The sequence below is a fragment of the Mastigoproctus giganteus genome, chromosome 5 (genome assembly GCF_048544385.1).
Source record: "Mastigoproctus giganteus isolate SK-2022 chromosome 5, ASM4854438v1, whole genome shotgun sequence".
NCBI classification, from domain to species: Eukaryota; Metazoa; Arthropoda; class Arachnida; order Uropygi; family Thelyphonidae; genus Mastigoproctus; species Mastigoproctus giganteus.
The window spans coordinates 200,664,667-200,686,068 of NC_143579.1; the positions used below are offsets into that span (position 1 = coordinate 200,664,667).

At 38.6% G+C, this 21,402-nt stretch overlaps 1 protein-coding gene across 6 annotated transcripts in view; it reads left to right on the top strand.

Annotated features, from left to right (window-relative positions):
• LOC150086003 (vacuolar protein sorting-associated protein 37B-like) overlaps positions 1-21,402 on the top strand; it is a 198,650-nt gene that overhangs the window by 65,487 nt on the left and 111,761 nt on the right. The window contains exon 1 of one of the 6 annotated variants that reach the window (XM_090374323.1): positions 8,732-8,828. The exons of 3 other annotated variants lie outside the window; for them this stretch is intronic. In XM_090374323.1, coding sequence (XP_090230449.1) covers positions 8,812-8,828 — 17 coding nt within the window. In that variant the 5' untranslated portion in view covers positions 8,732-8,811. 2 more of the 6 variants (XM_090374324.1, XM_090374326.1) reach the window with 2 other exon arrangements.

The window sequence follows — 21,402 nt, forward strand, 5'->3', positions numbered from 1 at the left end:
TGCATTGATTGAGATTGATTTTGTTGAGTGCAGGAGAAAAGATGAAAGGGAAAACCATCAGAAGACGTTTTATTCTGATTCACCTGAAATGCAGAGTTGTTCGGGTTTCTCTACATCAGCAGTTCTGAGCCGTATCATTTCCAGGGCACGTTGGTATTCAGGGCAGGTTGTATCTCTCACCGAGTGCTGTGAAGCCCTCCTGTGCCTCTTACAGTTAATGCAGACAGTGGACACTCTGCAATGATGGGCACTGTGACTACAGGTTGGAGAACTGTGAATGCAACGTTGTGTGGTGTGCCCTTATTCTAGGCAAAGAAAACATTTGGTTACTATCGTAAATTCTCTAAACTTATGGGAACCATAGCCAAGGAACACCCGTTCTCGAGATAGTACTTCTTTATATATCTTTGGTGGAAAGCTAACAACCGTATGATTAGTCGAGGATGAGTTTGACTTGGTGTTGAACCGGAACGTAGTGCCCTCCTTTATTTCATCGTATGAGAATCCTAAATCAATGATGCTCTTAAAGTAAAGGTCCTCTACGGAGTCATTTGCGTAGTCTTTGGGAACGCCATAGAATATAATTGCAGGATCTGATCTTTTTGGAGCAGAAGTTGCGGACGCGGCAACCGCGTCCACAGCAACTGTGGACGAAGTTGCCGCGATTTCTGATTACTGCGAGAGATTTTACTTTAGCCATCTTGAAGTCGCTTTTGAGCGTTTTGGAAACAAACTCCTTCGCCTAATGGCTAGTTTTCAGTTCGCTGGTTTCATTGGCTCTCAGGAAAAGGAAATTCTGTGATGATTGGGTTTTGAGGCCAACTTGAAGGCCATTTGAGGCCGAGACTGTGCAAGGCTCATTGGTACCAGAAGAAGGTGAGGAGATGCCCTTCCTCAGAGCTTCTGCAAATGATGGAGTGGGATCTGGGATATATGAAGATATAGGTGGGTTTAAAGTGAAAGTGTCTAAATACTTTTTCGAGAATGCTCGGTCTGGATCGTAGCTTCTCGTTGTCATTAGCAGCTCCGTGGCAATTATCTCCAGGTTTGACCACAAATCATGAATGTAGTTCCCTTCTGTTTCTGAAAATCTGTTTGTATTGTAACTAATAAAAGATACAGTTCTTTATGCAGCTTAGAGATGATCTGTGACGGTGGGGAGCATCCTCAAGACTCTTATTTTCTGTATTCCTAGAATCGGAGGGAATCCCCAGCTTGGAGGAAGAATTGAGGCCAGAAGCAAATGCGCGGTCCAAAATAGATGTTGCAACAGGAGTAACTGGAAGGAGATCCTTGGAAGCAACAAGGTTGTTACCAGGGGAGTCAGCAACAGGATATCCAGAAGGACTTTCCACTGCCTCTAAAGACTTTAGCTTAACTTGTTCATCTGCAGAAGCAGCAGTCTCATACCAGGACAAAAGGATATTAAGTTTCTTCTTGCTCTTATTCTTTTTCTTCTTATGTGAAAGATAGGGAGTTTTTCGTGGCGTCTTAGGCGGAAGAGGGGGAAAATTATCTGATTCGTCCTCACTGGATGAAGAGGAGCAGTCATTAGACGTCATTATTTGCACAGTCAATATAAATCGAACTGAATCAATAATAATTCTATAAGTCTAGTCCTGGGCTGCACCCTGTCTAAAAACTACACAAATTTTCCGGAATATCTACTGCTTATTTTGTGTGGAAAAAAAAACACTCAATTATTGGCACACACAAATTTTCCCCTTTTTTAAGTCGAGAAAGACGAGAAAGCAATTATTCATGTTAGCAGCATGATATCGCAGGCCAATCTCGTGCAAATTTAGGTAGGTGGTAGACGTCAGAGTGCCGACACATGGATGACTGGACCCAGGGTATCCCAGCGGAACTCGCCCAAAGAATGCCACCGCCTGTTTTCGTTCCACGGTTTATCCAGGCGCCATCACTTTCCCAGGTAAACGACGCACACGTACCCGGCCGTCCACATGGTGCAACATGAAACCTAATTCATCGGACCAGGCAACTGTCTTCCAATCACTCATGTCCAGTTTCGATGCTCGCGTGCCCATTGTTGGCGCTGTTGCCGGTGAATCATGGTTAGCATGGGCACTCGGAGCGGCCTGAGACTATGCAGTCCGCTCGCCAATTATCGGCGAGTTGCGCGCCACCCTTCTGTTGTCACGTACCATCTCGGAGAGCCTTCGCTCACCTGGAGCATCAATGAGCCGTGGTCGTGCAACACCTCGCCGGCGAATGGGTTCCCCCTCTTCCTACCATTATCGGTAGGTATTAACCATGGCTGACCGTGAGCACTCTACCTGCCGTGCCGTTTCAGATATGCTCTGACCCAGTCGTCTGGCCATTACAATTTGGCCTTTGTCAAACTGGCTGAAGTGCGCTGCCTTTCCCATCTGAAGAACAAGAGTAACACTGATTAACGGCGCTCAGTATCAGGTGTTTTTTATACTGTGTCCCGACCCGCGCACGCGCCGTAGTTCACCTAAGTTGCTTCGATTTGTATGACGACTCGCTGGTCATAATCTTTTGGCTCATCGGTGTATCATCAATATTGTTATACTGTTTTTATATTGATATTTGAATAGTCGATTGACCTTGAGTAGAAGAGAAAGTAAATGTCTTCCTCGCCTTATTAGCTGTAATCCACTCATAGGAAAGAATTAATCCCTCCAGAAGTGATCCTAGTAAATCATTATGACCACTAAGCCATACATTTGATTTTGTATTCTTTGCGCCCCGTGCAGAGAGATTTTTCGCGCCCATTTATTAAGGAAGTATATACAGCAGACTCTCGATTTATCGGGATCGGATTAATCAGGAATCGAATTAACCGGGACACTTCAAAAAAAAAAAAAAAAAAAATATTAACCAGAAATCATAAAATTCAAGTAATAACTAGAACAGGTATAAACAAATATTTTGCAAGTCGTAAATAAGTGAGAAGAAGCGGCGTTATAAGTCGTCATTAGGAGATTAGTGTACCCATTATCTTGCTACCCCCGCTGTCTTCACACCTGCTTCTTAAAAAAAAACCCCGACCAAATGTTACTTTAATTTAGTGAGTCGCGTCGATTGGTGTTCCGTCGCACCGCAAAAGGACAAATTTTGTTTCTTTATTGTCAGAGATGTAGGAATTTTTTTTATAGTAACTTTTTTTTTTTTTTTTGTTTATAAATCGCGAAAATGATGGGCAAACGCAAGAGTTGTGCTTTCAATTAAACAAAAACTTGAAATTATTCAAAATTTTGACGTAAAACATAAATGCGTGTCCAATATGCGAGTAGTGCGTATTGGACATGCATTCATGTGTCCAATACGCACATTTTATGTGCGGATTGGACACACAAGTAGTGCGTGGTAACTTTTTTCATTTTTTATCTATCGCCATACATTTTACGTAGGCTGCTGAACATTTTTCGATACAGTAAGTCCCCAACTTATGTAGATTCGGACTTATATTGCTGAAGATTTCAGTGAAGGAGACACACATTTCACCATAATAACGTAAAAGCCCACAGAATTCCGCTATCTGTACTGTAGCAAATGCAAAACGATCAAGTTTACTACCCGTTTATAATTGGTTACACTACAGACAAGCCCAATAACCCATAAAGTGCAAATTGTTTTTATTGTTTTTTGACAGTGCTTTAGTAAATTGAGCTCGCGTGGGGTGATAACCTTGTGAAGTTCTTTTCATAAAATTTAATTTTGATCGTTATCATGGTGCCGACTAAGAGAATAAGTGACAGCGATACTAGTACATCTACCAACAAAAGGAAAGCGATCAATGTATGAAAATGGTCAAACAATAAACAAGTATCACGCGGAATTCAGATTTGTCATTGGGAACGGTGAACACAATAAATGAGAAGGACATAATACGAGAAGCGGTGAACACAATAAATGAGAAGGACATAATACGAGAAGCGGTGAAGCGATCGGCACCAATGAAGATCAACTATAATAACCAAGGCTACGAAATACATATCAGTTTTTACAGTACAGTAACATGCGTTTTTATTTCCTTTTATGTTTTCTTTTCTTATGTTTGTTATTTGGTTTTTAGGAGCATTAGCAACTAAGGCCATATTGCTCCGGGAATATGCGATGGGCATTCCCTTGACCTTTCCGCATCCTCCGTATTTGGTGGTGACGGGCTCGAACCCCGGTCTAATCAAGAAGCGTGTGCTACGACTGCTAGTCCTTCCCACCTGGCTACGGAGGTGCCTTTTCTTATGTGCCATCCCAGCTACTTCATTGCTGTCCCCAGATAAAGTTTTTAATTGAACTAATTAAAAATATATAACTATTTTCCTTCATTCTTCTGAGGACATTATGTGGTTTTGTAATTTTGGCATATTAGGGATATAGCAGCAATATTTTATTAGTCATTCTAGAGTTACGTAAAATTCGACTTTCGTAAGAAGTCCTGAAACGTATCTATTACGTATGTCGGGGGGATTACTGTATTCTTGGATTACCCGGGAAATCGATTATCCGGGAATTTCTTTTTACCCTCCATCTCGGAAAATCGAGAGTCTACTCTATATATATATATATATATATATATATATATATATATGTGTGTATTTTTTTTTTCTTCTTTTTTTGGCGCCACACCCCTTAAAGAATCGCGCCCTGGGCAAGGTTCTTCGACCCCGTACTTTATTCCGTCACTGTTTGATGGAATCGAACCCAGGTGTTTTCACATGAGTATTTTGCATGAGTATTTTGCTTCTACATTCACACATGAGGAATTATTAAGGTTTGAAAATGGCAGAAGGTTACTTCTGATTTTGTAATAACTGAGAGAAGAAGTGGAGGAGAAATTGTTGAAGTTAAACATACGAAAAGCACCTGGAGTGGATGGGATCTATCCAGTTATATTAAAGGAGGCTGCAGAGCAACTAAGCAAACCCTTAGCCATAAGTATGAGAGCATCCTTGGACTCAGGGGAAGTTCCCACGGACTGGAGATGTGCAAATGTATCCCCAATTCACAAAGGGGGACCGAAGGGTGACATGAGTAATTACAGACCGGTTAGTTCCAGGGAAATTAATTGAGACACTGGTTAAAGATGAATTGCAGGATCATCTAGACAAGACTGCAGCAATAATTCAGACACAGCATAGGTTTGTTAAGGGAAAGTCTTATCTGACAAATTTGATAGGATATTATGATGTGGTTACAAAGGAACTGGGTGCAAAAAATAATTTTGATATGGTATATTTGGATTTCAGGAAAGCTTTTGACACTGTTGCGCATGGAAGACTACTGTACAAATTGGAGCAGAATCGTATTAAGGATAAGTTGCTACAATGGATAAAAGGATGGTTAAGTGGGAGAAGACAGAGGGTGGTAATCAATGGGTGCTGCTCTTCGTGGACTAATGTGATTAGTGGAGTCCCACAGGGTTCGGTGTTGAGTCCAGTGTTGTTTTGTATATTTATCAATGATATTGATGAAGGTATATCAGGCTTAATGTCGAAGTTTGCAGATGATACAAAGGTTGGCAGGGTTGTTAATGATAGTAATGGCAGTGTGCTACTGCAACAGTATCTAGATAATTTGGGCAGATGGGCTAAGAAGTGGCAACTGAAATTTAACCTTGACAAATGCAAAGTACTGCATATGGGTCGAAGTAACCCCAGAGAAACGTACCAACTGTGTGGTACTACACTTAAGGTGGTAGAAAATGAAAACGACCTGGGAGTAATTGTGCAGGCAGATATGAAGTTTACTGAGCAATGCAGACAGGCTGCCAGGGCAGGTCATGGGGTTTTGTCAATGATATATAGGAATTTTGCTAGCAGAGAAAAGAAAATGATTCTCCCTCTGTATAAGGCAATGGTCAGGCCACGCCTTGAGTACTGCGTACAGGTCTGGGGGCCTCATTTTAGGAAGGATGTAGATTTACTTGAGCGTGTACAGAGAAGGGCAATAAGGTTGGTGAGGGGAATGAAGGGACCCTCTTACAAAGAGAGGCTTAAAGTTCTGCAAATTGCAGTGGCTGGGGACTAGGCACCTGCGCGGTGATCTGACTGAGGTGTATAAGGCCTTGAATGGGTTGAGCACGCTGAATTCTGATGGGATCCTTCCACTTGTTCAAATTACGAACCTGAGGGGGCATAAATTCAAATTAAGACAAGACAGATGTAGAATAGATATGCGGAAATTTGCCTTTAGCCAGTGGATGGTTAACTGCTGGAACAAACTTCCATCTGTCGTTGTGGAAGTTGGTAGGTTAAAGAGGAACTAAACAGGCATTTGGAGGGAATGATGTGATTTTTTTTTTTTTTTTTGACTGATGCTGCGTAAGCTCATACACATGCTTTCTGGCATCACATGCCGCCACTACTACTACTACTACTACAACATTCCACTGAAAGGCAACTATTGTAATCATTGTAGAATACTGTACTGATTTAATATATATTTTATTTATTATTATTATTATTATTTTATTATTATTATTTTTTTGTTATTGCGGTATTCAGGTTTGCGATTGATTGCCACCTAGTGTTGTGTGCCTAAATAATTTTGTGTAAGGCTACTTTGGCAAACAACATAGAGTACACTGTTTTTTTTTCGTTTGTGGTATGCGATTTGTAATTAGAACGTTATGGTCAAGAATTAAATGACTACAGTAGCTGTGTACGAGAGGTGTAGCCAGAGGTGTATTCAACTCTAGCAGTAAGCTAGAGAATCTTGTAATAACTGAGAGCAAAGTGGAGGAGAAATTGTTGAAGATAAACACAAGAAAGGCACCTGGGGTGGATGGGATCTATCCAGTTATATTAAAGGAGGCAGCAAAGGAGGTAAGCAAACCCTTAGCCATAATTATGAGAGCTTCCTTGGACTCAGGGGAGGTACCCATTGACTGGAGATGTGCAAATGTGACCCCAATTCACAAAGGGGGATCAAAGGCTGACACAAGTAATTATAGACCTGTGAGTTTAACTTCTATTCCCGGAAAATTAATGGAGGCACTGGTGAAAGAAGCACTGCAGGATCATCTAGACAAGACTTCAGTTATAGCTAGGACACAGCATGGTTTTGTTAAGGGGAAGTCTTGCCTGACCAATTTGATTGGATACTATGATGCAGTCACAAAAGAACTGGATGCAGGGAATAACTTTGATATTATATACTTGGATCTTAGAAAGGCTTTTGATACTGTTGCACATGGAAGACTGCTGCACAAATTGGAGCAGTGTGGCATTGGAGGCAAGTTGCTGCTATGGATAAAGGGGTGGTTGAGGGGGAGAAGACAGAGAGTGGTAATCAATGGACACTGCTCATCGTGGACTAATGTTATTAGTGGAGTCCCTTAGGGTTCAGTATTGGGGCCTTTATTGTTTTCTGTATTTATAAATGATATTGATGATGGTATATCAGGCTTAATGTCCAAGTTTGCAGACGATATGAAGGTTGGCAGGGTTGTCAAGGACACTACTGACACTATGCTGCTGCAACAGGATTTGGAAAGGTTGAGCAGATGGGCTTCGAGGTGGCAAATGAAGTTTAACATTGACAAATGTAAAGTACTACATATGGGAAACAGCAACCCCAGAGCAACGTATCAACTCTGTGGTACTACACTGACAGTGGTAGAGAATGAAAGGGACCTGGGGGTGGTGGTGCAGGCAGATATGAAGTTCTCTGAGCAGTGCAGACGAGCTGCAAGAGTAGCTCATGGTGTATTGTCAATGATATATAGGAATTTTTCTAGCAGGGATAAGGAGGTGATTATTCCCTTGTATAAGGCAATGGTCAGGCCACACCTAGAGTACTGTATACAGGCCTGGAGGCCTCATTTCAGGAAGGATGTAGAGCTGCTGGAACGAGTACAGAGAAGGGCAACTAGATTGGTGAATGGGACAAAGGGGTTCTCTTACGAAGAAAGGCTTAAGTTTTGCAAATTACAGTGTCTGGAAACTAGGCACCAGCGAGGTGATCTGATAGAGGTGTAGAAAGCCTTGAATGGTTTGAGCATGCTCAATGCTGATGGGATTCTTCCTCTAGCTCAGAAAAATCACCTGAGAGGGCATAAATTCAAATTGAGGAAAGACAGATGTAGGATAGATGTGCGGAAATTTGCCTTTAGCCAGCGGGTGGTTGGTGGGTGGAACAGACTTCCATCCCTTGTCGTGGAAGTTGATAGCCTAAATAAGTTTAAGGCTCAGCTGGACAGGTATTTCGAACGAACAGAGGGGTGAAGTGGAAGTGGTTATTTTTATTTATTTATGTTACTTTTTTTTTTTTTTTTTTTTTGGCTGATGCTGCATAAGCTTGCTTTCTTGCATCAAATGCCTCTACTAATGCTAATGCTAATGCTAATAGATATGCGGAAATTTGCCTTTAGCCAGTGGATGGTTAACTGCTGGAACAAACTTCCATCTGTCGTTGTGGAAGTTGGTAGGTTAAAGAGGAACTAAACAGGCATTTGGAGGGAATGATGTGATTTTTTTTTTTTTTTTTTGACTGATGCTGCGTAAGCTCATACACATGCTTTCTGGCATCACATGCCACTACTACTACTACTACTACAACATTCCACTGAAAGGCAACTATTGTAATCATTGTAGAATACTGTACTGATTTAATATATATTTTATTTATTGTTATTATTATTATTTTATTATTATTATTTTTTTGTTATTGCGGTATTCAGGTTTGCGATTGATTGCCACCTAGTGTTGTGTGCCTAAATAATTTTGTGTAAGGCTACTTTGGCAAACAACATAGAGTACACTGTTTTTTTTTCGTTTGTGGTATGCGATTTGTAATTAGAACGTTATGGTCAAGAATTAAATGACTACAGTAGCTGTGTACGTTGTCATGTTTGTGCGACGCTCTAGATGTTTAGTCGTTATTTGTTGATCGTGATCAGCTGGTGACAGCTTAAGCTAGATTTATATTTGTAATGTGTGTTTCACCTATTTCTTTTCCGTAGAAGAATGGCATCATTTGCTTACTGTTACTGTAATTGAAATAAGCCGTCATGAATCTTTGATTTAAAATTATTCAGTTTTCATAATGGATGGACGCACCGCAGATAGAACTGTGACTTTTATAAATATGAATTTCGCATAGGCCTTCTGTTTTTACTTAGTGAAAACAGGTATATCAGGCCTAGAACTTCCCAACGTTTGAAAGGCGAGTGTTACGTTGTTAGTTTTTTGGTTCCCTTGTGATAGTTTATTCTAAGCTGTTTCCGCCTCCCTTTTCTCTCGTTTAGCTGTTCCTGATCGTAATTTATGTGTTTTGTATGGAACTTTGTTCCATACAAAACACATATTGGATAAATGATCGTTTAAGTTCCCCTTTAAAATGAAATATGATGAAAATAGGAACACCGAAAACTGAGTCGCAGTTTTATAATTTTTGTATCGTATAATATCAGTGTAAGTATACCATAGTTAGCTCATAAAAATAAGCTACAGTGTAAAGGCATTGTCTCATTGTGACTACCTTCACAACGAGTTACCATGTATTGCCCTACTTCGAATAAGTAACGCTTCACTAATAGAGAAGACTTGTTACTTATTGTCATTGGGTACCACCACCCATTCGGCACCGTTTCAAAGCTTCTTGGCCTGTCGTTGGTTGTTGGGCAGGTACCTTGGTGTTGCAATCGCGCCAACCCAGTTGTGAAGTCACAATATGAGATACAATTAAATCGATGCCTTCACACTACGATTGTAGTTTATTTATTAGCTAACTATGGTATATTTACACCGATATTATATAGGTATAATAATGGTGTATTTACACCGATATTATACAGGGTGATTCACTACCAGTGCGACAAACTTGCAGGAGGTGTAGGGGGCACAAAGACGAATCGGAATCACATAGCATTGCAGGATCCGAAATGCCTTCGTCATGTGGTAGAGGACGTTAAACGGGAGGTCGCGTGAACAGCGATCCCGCTGGAAGTCAGCATTTGCGAACCGTTTCTGTTGAAGAAACCAAGTAGCAAAAGTCCTCCGGAGTGGATAATCTGCAGGCTCCAATGATTGGACGTGTTGCAGATGGTATGAACTCATTTGGTTTGTTGACAATATCCTCCATACAGTGGATTGGGAATTGGCCTATCGCTCGAGTACTCGTACTCGGATTGCCTTCTGCAAGACGTAGGACATTCTCCTCATTGTCTGGCATCCTCGTCGTTCGCTGTCGATTCATGGTACCTCTCATGAAACAATCAGTCTCACGTAACCTTCTGTGCACATGTGCGAAAATCGTATGATGAGGAGCATGCCTGTGCGGGAAACGTTCCTGGTACAAGCGCAGAGCGGTGCGCCTGTTACAGTACGCAGCTCCATACGCGAAGTGCATGTCGGCCAGTTCAACGTTTGAATACTCGTCCATCCTACTGCCTCGGGAACTGGTTCGCAAATGCTGACTTCCAGCGGTATCACTGTTCACACGACCTCACGTTCAACGTCCTCTACTGCATGACGAAGGCATTTCGGACCCTGCAATGCTATGTGATTCCGATTCGTCTTTGTGTCCCCTATACCTCCTGCAAGTTTGTCGCACTGGTAGTGAATCACCCTGTATAGTTATTGCATGCTCATATCATATTTTTCATTGTGTATTTACATTATTATTCTGTACACCTGTTGGCATCTCTCATATTGTGGAATTAACTTCACAACTGGGTTGCATGATTACAACACTGGGTACCTGCCCACCCGCCAACAGGCCAACAAGCCTTTCCTACTGAGAATAAGTAACAATAGTCTTCCCTATTAGTGAAATACAATTAAATCGATCCTTTGATTGTTCTTTGTAGTTTGCATATACTAATGATAAGCAGAATTTCATTAATTGAGAAAGCTTTGTGTGATTTAGTCATGTTTACAATTGAGAATTATTCTATCTACTGTTACTTGCATCTGAATATTGTTTATGTATGTATAATGAAGCAGGTTCAACTCAGTAAAAAAAGTGTCTTATGCTCCCAGTACACTTTTTTAGAGTTGCTTGTAACCCCTATCAGCATTTGTGAATTTTTGATGACACTGATTTTTATGAAAATTTGGATGCCATACTTATTGATTTTTACATTTTTTTTTTTTTTAAATTAAAACCTCAAACACAAAAGTTATCAAAACCTATAATACTTAGTACCTTGCATGAGTGGAAGGAGATGGGGGGGGATGCCAGAAACTTTGCTCTGGAGACAACCTGGGTATCACCACTTCAAGCCTCCACTAAGGAAAGTGGTGATATTGCACTGATAGGTGGCTCTCATCATCCACCTTGTATATTGAAAAATATTTCTTGACTGAATGTCTAAGAATATGAAAGAGGTCTGAAAGAATGTCTAAGAGTCTGATAAGAGAAGTGACGTTACTTATTCAAAATAGTGTAATACCTAGGCAACTTGTTGTGAAGATGCTCACAATATGAGATATGAATAAACGATAAATTCATACAACCTGGGTAGTAGAAATGATGGAAATGTCGTACCCATGCATAAACAACTTCTTTCATACTCTTAGACATTCAGTCAAGAAATATTTTTCAATTAAACCATGCACACCATCAAGCATCTCTCATATGGTGGAGTTATACTTCATAATTGGGTTGTCACTATTGCAACAGGGTACCTGCCCACCCACCAATGAGAGGCCAACTAGCCTTGAAACAGTCACTGGGGGGGGGGGGTATGCCTGATATTCACTGAGTTTCCGAGAATAGGTAACAACAGTCTTCTCTACTGGGGAGTTTTTCAGTGGTGTATGTTTCAGTATGCCTGATATTCACTGAGTTTCCGAGAATAGGTAACAACAGTCTTCTCTACTGGGGAGTTTTTCAGTGGTGTGAGTTGAAGGAGTTATTGTCCCTTTAATTCTTCTACACCATTTCTTTTCTTCTTCCACTCCTACTATAACTTTCCCTCTACTTTTTGCATTTCTGAGTCTAATAGGGACAAGTGGATAGTAGAGTTATTATCCCACACATATACAAACTAGCTTTGAAATGGTACTGTCTGGGTGGTGGTTCCCATCTGAGAATAAGTAACAGTAGTCTTCTCTACCAGAGAAGTGTTACTTATACAAAGTAGTGCAATACCTAGGCAACTCGTGAAGGTGTTCAAAATATGATTACACCGTTTCTGCTACACCGTTTCTTTTCTTCTTCCACTCCTACTATAACTTTCCCTCTACTTTTTGCATTTCTAAGTCTAATAGGGACAAGTGGATAGTAGAGTTATTATCCCACACATATACAAACTAGCTTTGAAATGGTACTGTCTGGGTGGTGGTTCCCATCTGAGAATAAGTAACAGTAGTCTTCTCTACCAGAGAAGTGTTACTTATTCAAAGTAGTGCAGTACCTAGGCAACTTGTGAAGGTGTTCAAAATATGAGGTATGAATAAACAATGCATTCATGCTACCTGGGTAGTAGAAATGATGGAAGTGCCATACCCATGCATAAACAACCTCTTTCACCTTGTACATTGTTAAAACCAATGATACACTTAAAGTTTGTCTGTTTGACTCAAAAATTATATAACTTAAATTCACGCAATAAATTAATAAAATTATTTTTATTGCAAGGCTGGTGGGTATCTTGCTGTTCTAACCTAGGACACCAAGGCACCCACTAACATCATAAGATACAGCACACACACACTTTAACAAACTCAAAGTTTGAAATATTGCCATTGTTAGAGCAAGATTTTCAGATTAGATGAGTACAGAGCCTACTTCATTCATTAGTCATTAAGTGATAGTAATCCAATAGATCTCGTAATTTCAGCTCAAAACATCTTGTGGAGTGTTGTAATTTTGATTCAGTGATCTAGAATGTCCCAACTATGCCATTTTTCACACAACATAAATGCGCGAATTTCCTAAATAGTACAATGATTACAAAACGAGTTCCTAATAACCAGATAATTTCATTTTTGAGTTCTGCTATAAAGTCTTAAAGTAGCAGGGAGGGATAAAATAACTTTTTTATTACCTAAGGTAGTATGCCACTTTTATTTAAAAAAAAAGAACTTTAATTTTAAATAAGGACTTTATAAACCCATTTTTTAAATATTTTCAACACATCTAAATTATAAAATAAAAGACAATTAGGGATGTTATTTAATATCTTTTTAAACCTTGAAAAATATTTTTAATTTAAAATGCATATTCAAAATATTTAGCTTTCAAGAAGGCCGCCGTAGCCTAGTGGTCAGGCACGTGGGTGCATAAGGACACGTGCCTTGAGTGACCGGGGTTCGAGCCCGTGACTGCTGAATACGGTGCTGTTTCTTATAATCTTTCTATTTTGTGAACTCCTCTGACCATTTGGTCGTCCCAGAGTATAAACAGAAAATTTATTTATTTATTTATAATTTGTTGCCCTGAGACTCTTACTGTAGTAAACAACTAAGAGCTATAGCTTGCAATTTCCTTTTCAGCATTACCACCCAGCATAGTAGTGATATGATAATTTGAGGCTTTAAAGCCTGATGACAGTTTGTTATAAGCAGAGATTTTTTTCTGCTGGAACACTGGAAATGATGTTCCAGTAATTAAAAAGAAATAAAAATAAAAAACACATTTTTAAAACAAAAAAAATTATTTTAAAATAAAAATTATCACCACTAATGTTGCTGGCACTTTGTGTGTTGGCAGAGAATTAAGCTAGTTGCACAGATTGACTTTGTGAATCATCTGTTGAAGCATTTGCCAATCATAGCACTTAATAATTGAAACACTTAATAAAACCATGGCTCATTCAGGGCCATCATATATAGCCATAGACATAAACAGTAAAAAAAGAAATCTTAATAAGAAATATAACATACGTTTACTGTAGAAAACTTTATAAAACCTTTTTGAATAATAAATAAATATCTGCTAAATTAGTTTGTCCAATTTACTATACTTTTTGTAGTTTGAAATGCCAAATTAGTGCATGTGACACCATTATTTAAAAGCATTACTGGGGAATAAGAATGTACTTTTATTATATAACTGCAATATTATTGATATTAGCATTAGCATTAGTAGAGGCATTTGATGCAAGAAAGCAAGCTTATGCAGCATCAGCCAAAAAAAAAAAAAAAAAAAAAACCACTTCCACTTCACCCCTCTGTTCGTTCAAAATACCTGTCCAGCTGAGCCTTAAACTTATTTAGGCTATCAACCTCCACCACAAGGGATGGAAGTCTGTTCCACCAACCAACCACCCGCTGGCTAAAGGCAAATTTCCGCACGTCTATCCTACATCTGTCTTTCCTCAATTTGAATTTATGCCCTCTCAGGTGATTATTCTGAGCTAGAGGAAGAATCCCATCAGCATTGAGCATGCTTAAACCATTCAAGGCTTTATACACCTCTATCAGATCACCTCGCTGGTGCCTAGTCTCCAGACACTGTAATTTGCAAAACTTAAGCCTTTCTTCGTAAGAGCACCCCTTTGTTCCATTCACTAATCTTGTTGCCCTTCTCTGTACTCGTTCCAGCAGCTCTACATCCTTCTTGAAATGAGGCCTCCAGACCTGTATACAGTACTCTAGGTGTGGCCTGACCATCGCCTTATACAATGGAATAATCACCTCCTTATCCCTGCTGGAAAAATTCCTGTATATCATTGACAATACTCCATGAGCTACTCTTGCAGCCCGTCTGCACTGCTCAGAGAACTTCATATCTGCCTGCACAACCACCCCCAAGTCCCTTTCATTCTCTACCACTGTCAGTGTTGTACCATAGAGTTGATACGTTGCTCTGGGGTTGCTGTTTCCCATGTGTAGTACTTTACATTTGTCAATGTTAAACTTCATTTGCCACCTCTCAGCCCATCTGCTCAACCTTTCCAGATCCTGTTGCAGAAGCATAGTGTCAGTAGTGTCCTTGACAACCCTGCCAACCTTTGTATCGTCTGCAAACTTGGACATTAATCCCGATATACCATCATCAATATCATTTATAAATACAGAAAACAATAATGGACCCAACACTGAGCCCTGAGGGACTCCACTAATAACATCAGTCCACGATGAGCAGTGTCCATTGATTACCACTCTCTGTCTTCTCCCCCTCAACCACCCCTTTATCCATAGCAGCAATTTGCCTCCAATGTCACACTGCTCCAATTTGTGTAGCAGTCTTCCATGTGCAACAGTATCAAAAGCCTTTCTAAGATCCAAGTATATAATATCAAAGTTATTCCCTGCATCCAGTTCTTTTGTGACTGCATCATAGTATCCAATCAAGTTGGTCAGGCAAGACTTCCCCTTAACAAAACCATGCTGTGTCTGAGCTATAACTGAAGTCTTGTCTAAATGATCCTGCAGTGCGTCTTTAACCAGTGCATCCATTAATTTTCCTGGAACAGAAGTCAAGCTCACAGGTCTATAATTACTTGTGTCAGCCTTTGATCCTCCTTTGTGAATTGGGGTCACATTTACACATTTCCAGTCTATGGGTACCTCCCCTGAGTCCAAGGAAGCTCTCATAATTATGGCTAAGGGTTTGCTTACTTCCTTTGCTGCCTCCTTTAATATAACTGGATAGATCCCATCCACCCCGGGTGCCTTTCTTGTGTTTATCTTCAACAGTTTCTCCTCCACTTTACTCCCAGTTATTTCAAGATTCTGTAACTTACTGCTAGAGTTGAATACACCTCTGGCATTCCCCTCGCTGAATAACTCATGTGTGAATGTCGATGCAAAATATTCATTTAGTTTGTTAGCCACCTGAGCAGGATCATCAACACTTGACCCATCAATATCAAGTGGACCAATCTGATTCATCCCTTTCCTTCTAGAGTTTACATAAGTAAAGAACTCTTTGCTGTTTTTCTTTGCATCCCTTGCCAAGGATTTCTCGTAATCTGCCTTCGCCTGCCTAACCTCCTTTGTAACTTGGTTGCATATCAACTTGTATCTATCATAGGCTTCTGTGTCATGTGTTAATTTGTAAGTATCCCATGCATTTTTCTTCTCTGCCATATGCCTCATTAGTTCATCTGACATCCATTTTGGCCTAAACCTTGAACAATATTTCTTAGTTGGTATGTAAAGCCTAGTAGCTTCCAAGATAAGTTCTTTGAATGCTTCCCATTTTGAATTTGCTGTTGGTAACATCATCAGTTGGTCCCACTGTATAGAATTTAAATACTGTCTCAGTCCATCGTAGTCGCCTTTACGGAAGCAATAACCCTTCCCTTTACCCCTAATGGTAGTTACCTCTTTGAGTAAATCCCACTTCAGCACACTGTGATCACTGCCACCTAGTGGTTCATTTATCTGCAGATTCTTAATGCATGAAGAATCACTGCTGATAATCAAATCAAGAGTATTACTCCCTCTAGTTGCCTCCCGAACATGCTGATGTAGAAAACAATCATCCAATAAATCCACAAAAGCCCTGCTAGTGTGTGAGTATCCAGCCCCCAAATTCCAGTCAATATCTGGGAAATTAAAATCTCCCATTATAAGACACTCTGATTTACTGGCCCACTCTATTTCCCTGTACAGTTCCTTATTATACTCATCAGAGTCATTAGGCCTATAGCACACTCCTACTCTCAATTTTGATCTCCCAATGCTTAAGTCACACCAAACTGACTCCACACTGCACTGTCCAGCGATGTCGACTGGCTTCACTTCCTTGGTTTTTATGTGTTTCTTAACTAATAGCATAACACCTCCCCCCCTTCCTATCCTGTCTATCCTTTCTGTAGACGTTGTACTCCCCAAATTGCAGTTCCGCATCCCTCATATCTGTGTGACACCACGTCTCTGATATCCCAACAATATCTGCCTTCGATGTTTTGAGCAATACCTCAAATTCATCAAATTTATTTACTAAACTCCTAGCATTGGTGTACACGCAAGTATACCTGCACCTGTTTCTATTCTTAGCTACCCTAACACAACCCATGTGTTTACTTGTACCACAATGGCTCCCAGCAGTCTCTGAAATACCATGCATCTTGTTTTTCAGGCTTCTGCTCATTCTAATAGAAGCAGTGCAAGAATCTCTTTCACCTCTGCCAGTGGCTACTGTCAATCTATTGGTCTTTGTCTCCCCCCAAGCTAGCAGTTTTCCGACCCACCTAACACTGCCTCGATAGCATCAGCAAATATTCTTGCACCCTTTCTATTTAAGTGTATCCCATCCCTGTAGAAGCAATCTCTCCTGTTAACAAGTACAGTCCAGGCTGAAAAAAATTCTACCCCTTGAGCCTTGCACAATCTTTCCAGGGCCGAATTGATCGACAAGGCTCTCATCATATACTCCCTCCTATCGTGTCTGGGCAGAATTGCAGACACTTTCAAATTCAACCCTAATTCTCGGCTTTTGTTCAACAGTGACCTGTACTTGTTAAGTAATTCTGCCGGTCTCCTACTCTTAATATTATTAGTGCCAACGTGTACAACTATATCACCTTTTGTGCCCTTAAAAGATGATATTCGCTCTACAACGTCATCAACCTTTGCCCCTGGCAGACATACCCTGGTCCTGTTCCATATATTAAATAAAGGGAAAAGTTGACTTATTAAAAACACACTGCAACAAAGAAATGAGAGTGCAAGGCTAGCAGCAAAAGTACAAGCGGATAAAATAATTTTTTCTTGAGATCTCTTAAGGATTTGTAACCCCCCCCCCCCCCCAATTCCAAAAGTTGGTGCTATGATTTTCTAAAATGGGAGTTGATATTTTACAAAAAGAGCTCTGGTTATAAGGTATGTTCTCAGTGGCATTTGCTTTCAGTGTGATCCACTTTCATCTGGATTAAAACATTTGTTTATGCACTCTCTGGAATAATGTTTTTCAGTGTATGGATATGGTCTTTGGCTGTCACTTGATCTATACCAGGGCTATTGAAACCCTATGTGCTGCTAGTAGGTGAAATAATATTTGCCACCATATATATTTGGATTAAAAAATCAAATAAGGCTTAAATAATTATTATTAATTTATTATAAAAGTAAAAAATTATATCTGACGTAATATAATGAAACAACAAACAAAAATAACGAAATCATTCTGAAATTCTGGAAATAAACTTTAAATTCTAAATCACAGTAATCGGTAAAACTTTAGTTTGCGGTAACCCTTGTCCATGGCAAACCCAATTACTGGTTTTGGCTTGAATCCCCCCGAAAGTCATGTAAAAACCTAACCTTTTTTCACTAAACAAAAATGAAAGTCGATTAAAAACATGTCTCCTCTTGTGTTTTTTTTTACCTTCTAATTACAACTGTTTTTCTCAGTTAATGTCCTTCATGCAACCTATTTGTCACATAGCGAAACATGAGGGTTATCATAAACTAAATTTCAGCCCAGTAATTATATCCTATTCTATAACAATAATAAGAGCAAATTTAATATTAAAAAAATTATACAAATTTAAGTTTTCTAGTTTTAAGAGATGCAAATTTATTATTTCATTTATATTTATTTGTTCCGCAAGACATTTTCTATTGAAATGATTGCCAAATTAGAGTTGTTGAGTAATCGTTGATTGTAAATAATTTTTAATTAATTTTAATTTCGAAAAACTTGTTCACCCGAGGCAACTGAAACTGGGAAAGCTGAAAAAAATTCTCAATGCATCTGCTACTTTTGGAGAAGTATCTGTAAAATCATTTTTAAAAATATATTGTAACATTTCAAATGGAGTCATTATCTTTAATATAAATTTGAAGTACTCTTTAAGTTCTTTAAATGTTAAACCATTATTATCAGACTCATTATGATCAGTGTCACTTAATTTAATATATGTCTTTGTAATGATTTAATAAATCATTATCTGACCATTTTTTTAATTCAGAAATATTATAAAACATTTTAAATATTTCTACATGTTCTTTCATATTTGTAAACCTTTCAGTTAAAGAAAAATTGTCCCTTTTTTGAAAGAAAAAATTAATTTTGAAATTTTGTTACAGATCCCGAATAGCTTCATCTCTACTTTCATAATTGAAATGACATTTTTTTTCAGTGTCTTCCTTACAGTGCTTACTTCTGGAAACAAAGCTTCAATGCCAATGATAGTAGTGTATTTTTAGCCAAATTGAGAATTTTTAGGAATACTTCATATGTTCTATTTTCTTTAAAATATTCTGTGATATTTTGTAGACATTCAAGATTTGCATTTATATCAAATTTTGTTTTTTGGAACATTTTACTTACTGGATTAATTTTATTTAAAATATCATGCCAAATTATAATTGAACAAAAAAACTCATAAGATGTTATTTTTAAAGCTTTTAATACTTTGTATCCGTGTCTTTATTTTTGTCATCAGTGATTTCAAGTAAAGCATTGTAAATTTCTTCTATTTGGTTTCTCAGTGGCTTAATGACCTCTATTGAAATTTCGACAAAGGTTTAAATGTTAAATTAGTTGTCTTTGAAGAAATATATTTTTTATTTTATATATTTTTGAGAAAAAAAAAATTCCTGAACAGTTCCGAAAAAATCAACTATTTTAAAGGAAGTCTTAGTGGCATACACTATTTACAACATGATTGAGGGTGTGGGTGACACATCAAATGAAAAATGCCCTAGGATTAATCTCAAGCAGTGCTTTTTTTGTAAAAAAATAGGTGCCGGTACTCATTCTTTGTTATCAGGAAAAATTGAAAATTAAAAGGATATGAAAAGTACTCTAAAAAAATTTTTTTTTCCTAACATTGTTACTTTAGTAGTAATGTTTTTGGATTAAGAACAACAACAAATTTAGTATATTAACACAGTTTATTAAGCAAAAATTTATTATTCAAGTATATAAAAAAATAAGTAAATAAATCGGTCAACTACTGAGTGCCAGACGCTAAGGATGAAGGGTCCGTAGTCACGAATGGTCATTAGTGTAGTATCTCAAATAGAGAGCTTTATGGTAACTGAAAAATGTTTCTAGTGCACCAGCTTGGCCTGAAACTGAGGAACTAACAAAAATGTTGTCAATTTGAGTGTTTCCAGTTGTTGTGAATGACAAGAGTGGGAGAAGCAACTCCGACTTCTTCCTGGAGAAGCGATTAAAGTCTTGGGGGAGAAGCAACTGGCAGATGAGGATCGTGCAAGACTCCACGCAGGCGCCTTCCCACCACTGCTGCCTCAACACTGGCTCTCTGGGTTACCTCCTTGCCGGGACGACTCCAGCTTCGAAAATTGTTAAAAAATACTTCTCATCGCAAAATTTATAAATGACATTTATAGAATTATTAACTAACTATTTGGCAACCTTTTTGTCACCAAAAGGTGAGTTACTTAGTACAAAGAAGCGTGCTATTGAAGTGCAATAAATTTTTTTTTTTTTTTTTTTTAACACAAAAAGTAAATGATAGATTTCAATCGGAATAGTTTTCCCTTGATAAGCATAGGATAATGTATAGCTAATGTGATTTTTAAATTTTTAGCTCCATTAGCGACGGAAATAGGGGGGGACACAAAAATTATTCACATTTTCCTGTCTGGTGCCGCCATTTTTAATTTTAAAAATATTTAAAAATTATATTTTAAACCTACTCGTTGAGCTCTTTCCAACAGTGTATATAGGTTGTTGACATTTTTCTCCCCCCACATTTTACCCCTCCATTTCTCAGACAAATTTTTGTCAACAACGATCAATATGGCATTATGTCGGCCCACATGATATACAAACCCATGCAAAATTTCGAGTCAATAGGTTGAGTGGTTCCAGAGATACAATGCTGTGACAGACAAATGGACAAACAACCGAGTGACATTATAAGGGTCCTTCGTTAGACTACGGACCCTAAAAATAATAAGTAAAAATAAATAACATAGTAAAAAATAATTTCATAATAAAGTTTTTGTAGAATATTCCAAATTTTATTAAGTTTTCATCTGACGGACATCCTATGCCAACTTCTTTTCTTCCTCTTTGTGTGTCTTTTGCTGAATGACGTTGCCACGAATCGACATATTTTGCTGGATCAAAGCGGGTCAGCGGTGGGCCTGCCATTTTAAGAAACTATTTTTGTCATCAACGAAGCTCTTGTTGGGGCTGGCGATCAGATTCATTTGTGAAAATCCTCGTTCACATTCACTAGATGAAACTGATATCGTACTCAGAGCGTCCATCAAATGCTACAATTCTTCCAAAAGCATCTTTTCAATTAGGTATTCCTGAAATCCACGAATTGCATCTCTTTCATTTAACTGTAATTTTCTAATTGAATTTTCTAACTTTATTTTCACCAAATGCCAACAGTTCCCTACCTAGGGTAGGCAAATTATAACCTAGGCTGCTCTTGCACCAATAGCTCTTAAACAACAACAACAATTCATGTTTAGAAGGTTTAATGCTTTCATTGTCCTCGTTTTCCTTCTCTCGTCATCGATGTTGTCATTAGTTCTTAAATTTCAATTTTTTCTTTTCTTTCTTTTTTCTTTTTTTTTT